Raw genomic sequence first — 13,856 nt, 5'->3', positions numbered from 1 at the left:
ATTGTGCAGCTCACAGCACAGGAAGCAAACCCCTGCAGCAGCCTTCTGAGACCCACTCCCTGTGCCCCATACGTGACTCAAAGGCTTATAACCATTGACTTCTGTGTGTGACTTTGTTTTTCGCTTATGCTTATCTCATTCCACCAAGCTGTATACTCCTTGACGCTAGACAGCACTGGTTTCACCTCCCACCCTTACCACAGTGCCTAGTCCACAGCAGGCACACATCAAATTTTTGTGAAATAAATGCCTGTCCAAAGAAGCAGACATGACTAGCAGAGTAGATGACAGCCACTGACCTGGACCAAGGAAATGTACCGGTGTCTTCAGTCTCACCAGTGGGACAACTGTCTGGGTTTATTTTCTCTGATGCAGCTCTGTCTACCCCCCTGCCACTTCCCACATTCCTCTCGAGCTTGCCCCAGGTTTCAGGGCTCCATTGAATTTTACAGCAGTTCCAGTGGGCCTTTTCCAAATGGATCTACATCAAGAGCCCCAGCCACTCCCCAGGGCCTTCACAGAAGCAAATGACATTAGGCCATCTCAGGGAAGGGCCAGGGATGCCTTGGCCGACGGGAGGGCTGTCCCTGACTCCCCAGCTGTCAAAGGCAGTCTGCTCTCCCCCTTGGGACACTGCCTCCCTTCCTTCCGGCTCTTTTCTGTGTCATCCAACACGTTAATGGGACTTCTTTTATTTCCTTTTCCTGCTTTGCACTTAAATGTTCCTGAGCTCAGATGGGTTGTGCCAACCTAGATTAATGGGTTAAACACTCAGCCTGGCACAGATGCCCAAGGAAACAGATAAAATTCTGGTTTCCTTTCCTGCCTACTGTCTTATTAGATAGTGGGGTAAATCACCCACCCATGCCAGCACCTGAAGGGAAGGAGACATCTCTGGAAAGGATTTCATGGCCCTCAGAAGATGGAAGATGACACGGGCCAAGGGGGAAAGAGCTGAGCTGTGGAAGCAGGAAGCAACCCCTCTTCAAGGACCCATGATTAAACTATTTGCCCAGTGATCAGGCTGACAGAGGAATTGCCTCAGGAAATTCTTAAGTATATGAAATTCTGTGATCTCACTGGGATAGTTTGCATGCAGAACCATTTTATTTCTTTTACCCTGAAGATAACTTATTTAAAACTAGAGCTTTAGAGATCCAAAATACAGTGTATAGGCCTTTGCAAGTTGTTGGTAAACAAAGGGCTCCGGGACTGAGCATCTTGTGTGCTGGGCCACTAGAGGGCAGCACAAGACCGGCCTTTGGAGGGCCTAGTGCATTGCAGCCTGAACTCTGATTTTAGATTTTAGAGTAGTTGAACCTGGCATCTACTGATCAGGAAACCAGAAGACAGAGGGATAGGGAGAGGAGGAAAATGGAAGCCAGAAGCTGATATAGTTCTTATTTAAATCAGATCATTTCAGTACCCCAAATGAAATCAGTTCCACCAAGAGAACCCCACCTTTGATTTAGACTCTAATTGAAAGGGAAGGAGGTTTAGGGCATGATGAGGAAAGGCAGGTAAAGCAAGTAGAGATCTGCGATACAGAAGGGGACTGAAGGTTTTAGGAGGTGGGAAGAGACACACCAAGAAGTAAGAGAGGAAACAGACGAGCGGAAGGGAGGTAGTCTTGTTGCTGAGCTAGAAGCAGCCCCTACACATGCTTTGAAGTACACGTAGCATGCTGGACTGAAAGCCCTTTGGGCAGCCACGCCCAGGGCTCTGTACTCACTATTTGGCAGAGTCTGACAGCTGGTATTCCCTCCTCCTGTCGTAACACTCCTGGATGCCTGGGTCCAGCCAGAGCTGCTTGATGGCTTCTGCCTGATCCCTAGGGAGCGCACAGACCTTGTCTACTTCCACTTCTCTGATTAGCTGAGCATTTTCCTACTCAAAGGAAAGAGAACCTTTCATTAGGCAAAGGAAAGGAAGCCAACCCATTGGTGATAAGACTTGCCCTGGTTCGTGGATCAGGGACGATCTCGCTAGGAGCTGGGATGTGGTAGGTGGTCCCCTCAGCTGCAGCCACGTTGAGTGGAGACGATGTGTCTGTGTAACTCAGTGGAGAGAACTCCTGAACCCAACACCTGTGGCTTTCGGCCCCAGCAGTACTCAGGGGCCAGTTTCACCAGCATTCAACACCCACTCGTGACTAGAGGAACACTGGAATGACCATCATAGTACTAAGAAACTTTTCTTCCTCGTTAATATGCTATCGTTTGAATCTCTGCATAGCTAATGGAGCAATTTAAAAATAACCAGTTATTATTGTCAGTGAGATACCAAGGGGGAGAAAGCAGAAGTGGGTGGAAGCAATAAGGGAGTGCATTGTCTTTAGAGGATTGAAAAACAATAGTAACACCAACTAATCGCCCGTCTGCTTTCTTTTTCCTCTTTCCTTCATTAAAAAAAAAAAATTAATTACTTTTTTAGAGCAGTTTTAGATTTACAGCAAAACCGAGCAGAAAGTACATAGAGTTCTAATACACTATTATTTTTATTATCCTGTGTCACTGATAAAACTCCCACTGGGAGAACCACTTCCATTACAACCCTACCCGCATGCCACTGCTTGCTATACTGTTATTTATATTACCATCATTATTAAATAATTATTGCACTAATGCTATTGCCCTATTATTGCAGTAATTAGGATCATTATTACTGCAATTATTACTATTATCACAGTTACTATCTATTACCCACTTAGTATGTGCCAAGGATTCTACATCCATTATCTCATTTAATCAACGGAAGGCTAGCACAAGACCAGAAATCTTTCCAAACCTTAGCAAATAAAAATGATAAGGTTGGTCTGTATCCACAACGTGTCCATGTGCTGATCCCACAGACTCAGCATCCTATCCTTGGCTGCAAGTTGCAGCAGACGAGAATCCTGCCGAGAAAGACAGAAGCCCAGCCCCTTCTTCGCTCTGCCATCTTGCCACACGTCACAGCAGCTACATCATGCAGAGCTGGCTATTCACTGGCAGCTGTGAGTCAGCACAGCATCCATTTGGCAGCTGTGATGTCCTCGAGTATATGTGGTACCCCCTGAAAAGTTGCTCTTACTTGCATTGCTCATTCTCTTAACAGTCCAACAGGGAGCCAGAGAACAGGGAGATCTCCTAGATTCACCTGCCTCCAGCACAACCAAGGGCTGTGATGACATCACCATAACTTTGCCCCACATCCATCACAAGAGTGGATAAAAACTCTTCCCCTAGACTGCAGGATGCTCAGGCAGGTAGATTCTGAAACAAGATCAAGGTAGAACGGGTTAGTGGGAAGTACCCTGGAAGGGTAATCGGGGCCCTGAGTTCGAATTAGTGCAGTTAGGACCTTTAAGAACCCTAACAAGTCACCTGCCTCAGCATCCTCATGGGTAAAAGGAGACAGTGATTTTCAGAAGAACCCAAGTGTAAGTAGAATTAGTCTTATTATTGTAACAGATGACTAATAAATATTTCTTGTTTGCAAAACAGGACACATTGATAGCCCTTAAACTATGATTTCTAACCTGCCCACTAGCACATTTTGTATTGTGTCCTATTCAGCCAGAGAGAATGATAAATGGAGAACCTGGGCAGTATTTATATGGAGCAGAAGGGCTGTCTCCCACTTCCTCCCCTCTTCTCAGCACCCTCCCTTCTCCCAAAGGGATCAGATGGTCTCTTCTCCCCCTGTGCTTAGCTCTACCCTCTAAATTTAAAGTATGTGCTTTCCTCTCTGTCTTCCTGACAAGTTAGGAAATGCCGTGAGGGCAGAGCCAATGTCTTATTGGTCCTTATATCCCAGAACCTAGCACAGTGTCTGGCAAATAACAGGTACCCATCTATTGATGCAGGGTTCCAATAAACATGTGCACCACTCATAAAAATGTACCTGAAAGAAAAATCACAAGGAAATAACAGCAAAAGATGCTAGGGCAGGATAGAAGCCTCTGGTCATGGTGTTTGCACAAGGAGCTAGAGGATAGGAAAGTCTCTCAGAGGAGGAAATGCTCCGGTGACGCTTGGCCAATCTGTCTTCCTCTCTCTGCCTCTGGTGGAAGCCAGCATCTTTGCGTTTTAGGTGCCTGCTTCTTATTCTGCTCTCCTAAATGTAACTATTAAATTCAGCTTAACTGCTAAGAGGTAGCACTGTGAGAATCGCCAGGGATGTTACAAATATTTCTGCCTCTTCTCCTCACAAATACTATGTAGGATTGTACTCCATGGTGCATGAAATGTGGAAGCAACATTTGTCTCTTTTAGGAAGAAACTTGAGTCACTCAGGAAGCCTGGCTGATGGAGGCTGAATTTTGTCTCATGACAATCACCACAGCAGGTGAAAGGGAATGTGGTAACTGACTCACTAGCTCTTTAATGAGCAGAGAGACCTCCTAATACACGATATTACATATGTAGCATGAGTGAGAAATCAATTTTTATTGTGTAAGCTGAACTTCGGTGGCAGTTTGTTACTGCAGCATAACCTGCTCCATCCTGACTGACACATGTTGCAATGGGTAAACCCAGCATCTGGCTCTTCCAGGCATTAGAAAAAGTGGATCCCAGTGAAATATCACAGAGGAATGCAGCCTTCTACGTAGGCTGCTGGGGCATGGAATTTGGGGAAAGACATAGACCTAAACTTTCAGGTAACCAGGGGAGCTCAGCCAGGAGAGAAAGACATTTTGTCTGTTCAGCCAAGTGAGAGGACTTCGTAGGGAATCTGGCTTGATGGAAGAGGGGAACTCAGGCTCCTTGGAAACCCAACAGTAGAACGGGTTTGGATCAGACTGAACTCAAGTATTCCAAGTTTAGAGGTCTCCTGGTTAGTAGCTCTCCCACCTGTCAAGATCATTTTCTTAAACTTCTGATTTTGAAATAATTTAAGACTTGTGAAAGTGTGGGGAAAATAGTATAAGAGTTCTTCTGTGCCTTTCAAGATTGCCCAAATATTAACAGTTTACTACCTTGATTTATCATTCATCCCCTCTCCTTCCAAGTGTATGCACGCGCGCACACACACACACACACACACACACACACTTTTCTCAAAGTATTTGAGAGGGAGTTGCAGATACTATGCCTCTTTATCTCTAAAGTTTTCAATGTGATTTCCTAAAAAACAAGGACATTCGCTTATATAATCACAGTACAAAGATCAAAATCTGGAAATTAACACTGACACACTATTATAATCTAATCTTCAGACCTCATCCAAAATTTGCCATTTATCCTATTAATGTCCTTTACCTGCCCAATCAAGGGTCACATAATGCATTTAGTTGTCTATTTAGTCTCCCTTTATCTGAAAGTTTCTGCAGTCAGAGAAGTCACTTCTGTCACTCTGGTCAAGAATGGCCTGACAAGGATATGCTCTTTAGTCACACGTCATCATGAGGATGGCTGCTAGATGGCACAGCCATCCCCAGCGAACATTCCGGGGACAAATACTATGAAGGGTAGGGAGGAACGAAGAAGAGAGCGACCTGTTTTTTTATATAAATTTTATCGAAATACGATATGAATGACTATATAGCAGGCCCTCGAATAATGTTCTTAAACATCATTTCGTTGGAAAGTTGATGAGATGCCACAGGAACTTCACTCTTGTTTACACGAATTAACCTATAGTAAAACTGGTTTTGTTATATGTAGTTTCGCTTGAAGTCACGGAACCTAAGGACACCATCAAGTGAGGACTTACTGTAAGCTGTTAACAATGTCTGTGTGTTACAAAAAGTGGGGCATTGTGCATATTTTTCTCTAGCTTATCTAAATAGTTTCATACACAGGAGCATGAGCATTTTGAGAAGCTGTTCAAACTAACTCTACGGTGCCACCTTCTAAGAGCAGGGGGCCCTGACGCGAAGTAGGAACAGTTTTGTGTCATTTAAGACTGGCTTCTTCATCTCAGGGAAAGAGGGGAAGAAAAGCTGGAAGAGGTACAGCTTTTGGAAATGCTGTGACTTGGGGAGGCGACATGCTGAGTCTGAGGTGGCTGCCATCTAAGTAGAGATGTCCAGGAAGCAGGTGAGTAAAATGGGTCTGCCGTTCAAGGGACAGTCCTATGCCAGAGGAGCATATTGTATTGAAAAGAAACAAAAACCACCAAGGAGTAAATATTGCAGGAGCAAATTCAGCAGATACAGAAACCTGACCAGTTTTCTCAAACACAGAACTCATAGCTGGCTTTTCCTCTTTTCCTTTCTCAAAAAAACCCCACCATTTTCACTGCTCTGAAGGAGAAACACGGAAAACAGATGTCCTACATGTATGCTTCACTCAGAAAGTCCCAGGGTGACAGTGAAAGGAGCTGCTCATGAAGTGGCACCTTGCTGGTTTCACACATGGATCCTCGGCTGCCTGGGTGACAGACCCTGTCGAGCCCAGCAAGCCCATCTGGCTGGAATCCAGAGCCCAGTGGGCAGCCCAGTTCTCCAGCAGATCCTGGCCCTGAAAGCCCTCTACACCATTAACCACCCAGGACTACACGGCCCAGAGCTTTTCTCCAAGACTGACTTTCTCACTGACTGGGGAAGATTCTTCCCTTAGTCAGGGAGCCAGAGTTCTTGTTCTTGCATCAGATATTTAAGCATTTTCATTAAAATCTACATTCATTATCATATTCTAGATGATAAAAACCTAATTTAACAATATGTCAAGTATCTACTGTCATACGTAATACCTATGAACCTCACAAGTTTTGTGAAAACAAGTGAGGTTAAAATGAAACCTGTGATTGAAAATGAAAGTTCCCTGTAACATAGTATTTCTGAATTTTATACAATCACCCCTACTTACTTTAACATCTACATCAAGATCTAGAATTACACTACCTATCCTATTAAACAAAAATTATAAACAAAAATTACAGTGCTCCATGAACATCAGCTTTTAAGGCATCTTCAATATTAAAAAGAAAAATGCCAGTCAACTATACTAGAGAAAGGAGCTTTTTCTCCAGAAAAGAATGAGGAACTTCTGCTTCTGGTAAAGAAAAACTAGGAAATTTGGATCAACTCTCCCACTAAGGACAGCTAGAAATGGTGGACATAATATTTTCATAAAATATAAGAAAACTAATGAAAAAGTAAATAATTGGTGGGCCAGAATATAGGAAAAAATGGTATGCAAGGAGTTGAACCCAGCACTTGGGAAGCCTTTCTCTCTGGGGTCTGCTTATTCTGGAAGGGGCAGTGGGAGGTAGGGTAGCTCCTCTGTCAACATCATGGGGCTAAGGTGACAGGGATTGAAGTGTAAGGGTTAGCAAGAGCAAAAGCCCCTGGGAAGCCCTCTGGCTCTGGGTTGGGATACCAAAGAGCAGCCCTTTGGGGGTTGCAACTCATCTTGAAATCATTATAATTTCAGAATTGAATATCCCCAGATACCTGGCAGAAGAAAAGGAAATTCCCTTTTGGAGTTTGGACGATAACATCTTCCTCACCCTCAAATTACTGTGTCATGTGTGTCTGGCACACCAACAAAAATAACCAAGCTTAAAAAGACAACGTCAAAAAAAAAAGGCAACAACTAAAAAGATAGAAAAAGATATACCATGCAAACCCTAACCCAAAGGAAGCTGGAATCTCTCTATTAACATAAAAGTAGACTTGAAGGTTTATTTATCAATAATACCTCAATAAAGCTGAAAACAGTAGACTTTAAGGTTAAAATAACTAGAGATGGGGATAATTCAAATGACAAAAAGGTTCAGAAAGACATCTTAGTTCTAAAGTTCTATGCAGTTAATAACATAGGCTCAAAATATAGAGAGCAAGATTTCTTAGATCTAAATAGCAAAATAGACAAATCTTCATCTTGCAGGAAATGTTAACCTACCTCTCTCATAACTGACAGAATAAAGAAACACAAAATTCAGTGGCGATATAGACAATTCAAACCTCATAATCAACAAATTGGACCTTATGGACACACGTAGAGCCCTAGATTCAAAATAACTATAGAATATTTACTGTTTGCAAATACATCTATTAATAGAATATTTACAAAAGCGACCATTTACTTAAGGTTTCATTATTAAGGTTTCCAGCTTCTTTTGATGAGATTCCAGATTCTTTAGGGGCACACCATTGGCCACCATGACACCAGCCCACCCCACTCATTATGCAGACATTTAAATATTCGATCGCTGGTCTAAAGCTATGAGATTTCTCCTTGTAGAAAGGCAATCTTCCACTATACTCAAGGAAAGTAAGCTTTTCTAACCAAATCCAAGATTCAAAAAACAAAATCTTTATTTCTACTCCAATATGTGTCCTCCTCATCTTTTCTCCAACAAAAATAAGTAACAGAATTCACTGGCCACCAAGTGTTGGCATGAAAGGCCAAGTTACTTTATCTTTTCCTGTCAGTCAAAACCTAAGTAGGTTTCACTAAAAAGATTCTTTCCAAAGGCTCCTGCAATAAATTACTTTGGCACAAACATCTGCAGCCACACTGAGTGTTAATAATGCAATTGAGAGATGGAACCTGTGGCCTTGAACTGTGTCAACTTGGCTAAGCTGTAATGACATTTCCCAGAACTTCCTTCCCTGTCGTATACTTCTGGGTTAGGGTTTGAGATAAAAGAAACTTTTCTTTTGTTTTTTACATATAGGGAATTTCTTTTTCACATTTTAGTTTTTATTTTATTTCCCCCCTCCCCGTCTTATTGAAATAATTGACATGCATCACTATATAAATTTAAGGCATACAGAGTGATGGTTTGATTTACATATATTGTGAAATGACTACCATCTTCTCTAATATCCATCTTCTCACACAAGAGAAATTTGAAAGCGATTGGGGAATCAGATGTGACTGGGAAGTATTTTGCTAAGCCACCGAAATTTTGGTGACTTATTATAGAGGCTATCATGTTTTACTTTACACACACACACACACACACACACACACACACGAACAATGTTAGGATGGGGGGGTCCTAAGCTAGCTCAATGTAACCCATTTTAACCAGCACAGAGATGAACCATTGTACTGAAGGTACCAGACCACACTTGGGTACAAGGGTTAGTGTGTTTCACGTATAATTTTATTAAAAAGCACTTATCTCCGGTCTCATTTTTTGTCTCCCACATCCTACCTCCCAGGGGTTCCCCCCTCAAGGTTCCAGTTTCTCACACCCAAACTGCACTGCCACTTCCTATACACACACTTTCTAAGAGCGTGAGCACCCAAATCTCCTCATTCCCCTTCTCTCTAATCAAAAACCATGGATTTACCAGGCAGGAGGCAGACAGCTGTGGAGAGAAGGGCTCTGAGCTCTTATGTTTTAGTTTCTTTTCTTTATCCTTATCTGAGCCCAAACATGGTATTATTAGAGAGGGTAGGCTAACGACCCCCAAATTTCAGTGCTTTAACAACACACACAGGTTTATTTTACACTCCTTCTTGGTCAATATGAGCTGAGGGTGGAGGTGGAGAGGACTCTGCTCCATACAGTTATCCAGAGACCCAGGCTCCCCATCAAGTGGCTTTGCCAACTCCCAGGGCCCTGGAGTCCTGCACTGGATTATCTGCACTCAGCAGATGAAGGAGGAGAGCATGGAGCAGTAGGCTGGATGTTTTACCCTCCAGGTCTGAACATGGTGGACTTAATTTCTGAACATACAGTTCATTGGGCACAACTAGTCATAAGGCGCCATCTGAGTGCAAAGGAAGCTGGGAAATGTGGTCTTCCTGTGCTCAGGTGGAAAGTGAAGCAGGATTTGTGAATACCTAGCATTGCCTCTGCCATTCACAGATTCTCAAAGTCTCTTCTCTTCAATACAGTGACCTCTAAGGTGTGTATGGTGCCTGTGTGTGCTTTTGTATAGATCAGAGTAAACTACAGCCATGGGCCAAATCTAGCATACTGCTCCTCTTTGTAAATGAAGTTTAATCGGAACACAGCCACACTCTGCCATACTGTCCGGCTGATTTCACCACTATAGTGGCAGCGTCCTGTTGTTGCAATGGAGCCTGTATGGTCCACAAAGCCTAGAATACTTACTCTGACCCTTGACAGAAAGCGTTAGCCGAGACCTGGTATAGATGGTTAATTTCTAATTAAGTGCATCCAAGTAGAGCACTGCTGTAACCTTAACTCCTTCATTCACTCAATCAGTGGGAATATAATCACGAAGCACCCGCTCTTTGCCAGGCACAACACTAGGTATGAAACTGAGGCTACGAGAAAAACTTTGTGCTCAAGTATTCGTCTTTACAGGAATGATGGTAACAAGCATACAGAGCAGGGAAAAGAATCCTCTAAGAAACATATTCAATTAGTGTAAAAAGCACGAACATTTCACCAGTAAATCTCCCCAACTCTTCAGAATTTTCAAAGGGCAATGCCCAGAACTGACTTGGATTGCGGACCTGCCCTGAGACTGGAAGCCTATAGTAAAATTAAATAAAAGCACCACCCAGTGGGAAAAGCTGGAATTATTTCTGATTCAGACTCCTTTTCACAAAATTTTGAGAATGTTCCCATTTCTATTTTCCTTCATTACTTCCTTAAGCAGGCCATTTTATTATATCCCTGTTTCCTCAGATGTAATATTACATTATTTTTATAAAGTCTGTGCTGTGTCACCAGGTGGGAACCAAGACCAGATGTTTCCAGAGGCCCTGAAATCCAAGACCACAAGCTGGCCCTGGGGAAGGTGGAAGGTCCCTATACTCTTCCTGGGGCACTGTCAACGTTCTAGAGATGCCACTGGAGTACAGAGAGACGATTTAAGGCAACTCCAAAAATCCTCCCATCCACTCCTGTAAAATAGGTTTTCAATCCACACAAATGCAAAGACAAGGAAATGCTAGATTCAAGAGTTAGTTCAGTACACCCGCCAGGCAGGTACATCCAAGGCTGAGATGAAGGACAAACATTGAGAAATAAAGTTCTTCCAATGGCACTGAGCCAGAGCTTTATCTGGATGCCTCTCTCATTAAAGTCCATCTTAGGCTCAGGCTTAATAACAGAAATTCCATGTGTGTGCCTCAGTGACTAAGACACCCCCTTCTACCTAACTAAACATGAACATTGGAAACAGCAGAGAACATGGAAAATCAGTAGGATTTAGTGGTTCTGGACAGACTGGAAGCTGGGGTGGGGCAGAGGGACATTTGGTATTCCGTGACTCCTTCCATCTTCCCTGCATTTGTCCCAGGGATGGCAGGATTTGGGGACTCTGGAATTCTGGTTCCCAGCTGTTCAGACTAAATGAACTGCCCTTTCTAGCCCCACCCAGGATTCTTCATGCTCATGGGTCAAGTCTTGGTTTATAAGATGGGGATACACCAAGGCAAGAGGAGGCACTCTTCTCTCTAAATGTTTTGGTTCACCGGGCCGTGTGGTCAGCCCAGCAAATATAAGGTGCTCAGCAGGGTGCCCGGTACTCAGGAAACTCCCAAGAGATGGCAGCCCTCATTCGCTTCCCTGTGCCTCCTTAATTGCCTGGTGTGTATGTGCCACCTCGAAATAAGACATAAAGTTGGTCTTCATTATTGATGGATTCCGTGTTTGCAAATTCATTTACTAACTAAAATGTATTTGTAACCCCAAAATCAAAACTCACAGTGTGTTCACAGCCATGTATGGTCATTCACAGAGCAGCCAAAATTTTGAATTGCCTGATGCCCACATGGCCAGCTGAGGTGGGACAAGAAGAGGCTCTGCTTTCTCATTTCAGCTCTCATGCTATAAACAAGTGTCCTTTTCACAGTCTACTTAGTGCTATGTTTTTGGCATTTTTGTGCTTTTTCTTGGTGATTATGCTGTTTAAAATGGCCCCCCAGCTGCAGTGCTGAAGTACTCTCTAGTGTTCTTAAGCTCCAGAAGCTGGGATGAGCCTTATTGAGAAAGAGAGAAGCTCCTTCAGGCCTGAGGAAACTCAGGATATCATTTCAGCTCATCCACCAATAAGGAGGTTTGGAGAAATCATTCAGCCCCTCCCACCTCAGTTCCCTCATTGGTAAAACGAGGTGGGGGGATGGGGATGATCTTTTCACCATTAGCATTCTATAGTGCTGAAGAATATATTCTTTCATTATTAGGCTTTAGAAACAGTTTGTCTGGTGGACACCTTTCTTTCAAAGTATAAAGGAAAACACATCCACCATAACTGCTCTTCCTGGAGGCTCCCAAAGCAATCATGACGCTTTCCAAGGGAGGATGAATGAATTATACCCAGCTGCAGATATAAGGCATTGCCATCATTGAAGTACAAGAAGCACATAGCACAGAACCACAAAGGACAAAGGGCTGTTTCTGCTCCTGAGACCCAGGGTCAAGACTATTCTGGATTGGCCCTAAAATCGTCAACACAACCAATGTGTCAGCCCATCTCTCTCCTGTGTCTTACGTACCCTCAAAGTAACTAGGAAGACAGCATCACAGGCAGTTACCCCCAAAGGATGGTATCACCCCAAATTGTTTTCCCTCTCTCATCACACATTCATCAGTAACCCTGAGGGGTCTGGACCTCAGGTTATCCCATCTCAGATGGAGTGTGCCACGATGCTGCAAAGGCACTCAGCCATGCTTCCATACAATAAAGTGAGGTTCTTTGCAGTAACTGGGTAAGGAAATGTGTTGGGATTAGTGCAAAGTGCCTCTTTACTCAAGCACTTCAAAGCTGTACAAATATTTAACCAAGTTTCATACTCCTTGTCAAAATAATCCTGACTGAGAAATCATCTGAGCACATCTACGTGGGGGGCACTAGATATTTGTGTAAAGAACTGGACGTGGTCTCTTAAAGTCCCCAGAGTCTAATAGAGAGGGTTGTGTGCTTACTACTTGCTAGGTCATACTGGGTCCCTGACGAGGCAGATATAAATCCACAGAGCCTGACTTAAGAGAGTCACAATACAGTAAAAGACCAGTGCATATCTGATTGTAACACTGTTTGATACAGAATCCCTTAGAAATATCCTTTTCCTGTCAGCAGCTGTGGGATCGATACCTAGTCAGCCTCAGACAAGGCCTCAGGAGTCACTAAAGTCACCTACCTATTGGACAAGTGAAGCATATGAGTTTCCCTTTAGGTGGCAACAAAGAATATCTGCACCCCAGACCATGGCAGAGAATTTATCAGTAATCTCTCTGCTGTCTGACTCTTACCAAAGACTGAAACAAATGATATTTGTGGATTTTTTTTTCTGAAGTACACATAGTTCAGCTATGCCTTTGTCAGCATTTCCCAGAGTGCTATACTACATAAAACACGACTACAAAATGTTTTAAGTATAATGAAAAAAATAGTTCCTTGTCCAAATAAGTTTAGGACAGGTCTGAAACAGTCACCCAAGTTTTTTTAAACTGTAGGACTTCTCAGAAGTTGTGTGTGTGTAAGTGTGTGCGTCTGTGTGTAAGTAACTGCCTGCGATGCTATCTTCCTGGTTATTTTGCAGACATGTAAGACATAGGAAAGAGATGGGCTGACACATTGATTGTGCTGATGATTTTAGGGCCAACCCAGAATAGTCTTGAGCCTGGGTCCCAGGAGCAGGAAAAGCCCCCTGTCCTTTGTGTGTGTATGTGTGTGCACGTGTGTGTGTGTGTGTGTGTGTGCGCGCATGTGCACAAGGCATGCACACTGAGAGGACAGGGATCTGAGTCTCTTTTCTTCACTGATGTGCCCCAAGTGCCTAGAATGGGAGCTGGCACATCAGTATTGTTTGAATGAATAAATAAGTGCTATATGAAGATCTTTACATTTAGTCAATCCTGATAAAATATGTTAAATCAAGGAGCAAGTTGTGTTAACAGGATGCATCAGTTCATGAAAAGTATAAGTGTGCACACCAAATTCTTAAACATTCACTCGCTTAGAATGAGAATGAACATAGGGACTACAG

The 13,856-nt window shown here is 43.2% G+C and overlaps 1 protein-coding gene across 1 annotated transcript in view; it reads right to left on the bottom strand.

The window, feature by feature from the left end:
- The window catches only part of LOC109449920 (guanine nucleotide-binding protein subunit alpha-14), a 157,000-nt gene that overhangs the window by 8,145 nt on the left and 134,999 nt on the right, over positions 1-13,856 (bottom strand). The window contains exon 3 of the mRNA XM_019736652.3: positions 1,733-1,887. Coding sequence (XP_019592211.2) covers positions 1,733-1,887 — 155 coding nt within the window. The remainder of the gene's footprint in view (positions 1-1,732; positions 1,888-13,856) is intronic.

This window comes from Rhinolophus sinicus, chromosome 16 (assembly GCF_057876585.1).
Source record: "Rhinolophus sinicus isolate RSI-liver-muscle chromosome 16, RSI-T2T, whole genome shotgun sequence".
In the NCBI taxonomy this organism is placed as follows: domain Eukaryota; kingdom Metazoa; phylum Chordata; class Mammalia; order Chiroptera; family Rhinolophidae; genus Rhinolophus; species Rhinolophus sinicus.
The sequence above is the reverse complement of the archived record's forward strand: the minus strand, read 5'-3'. Positions and strand labels throughout refer to the sequence as shown.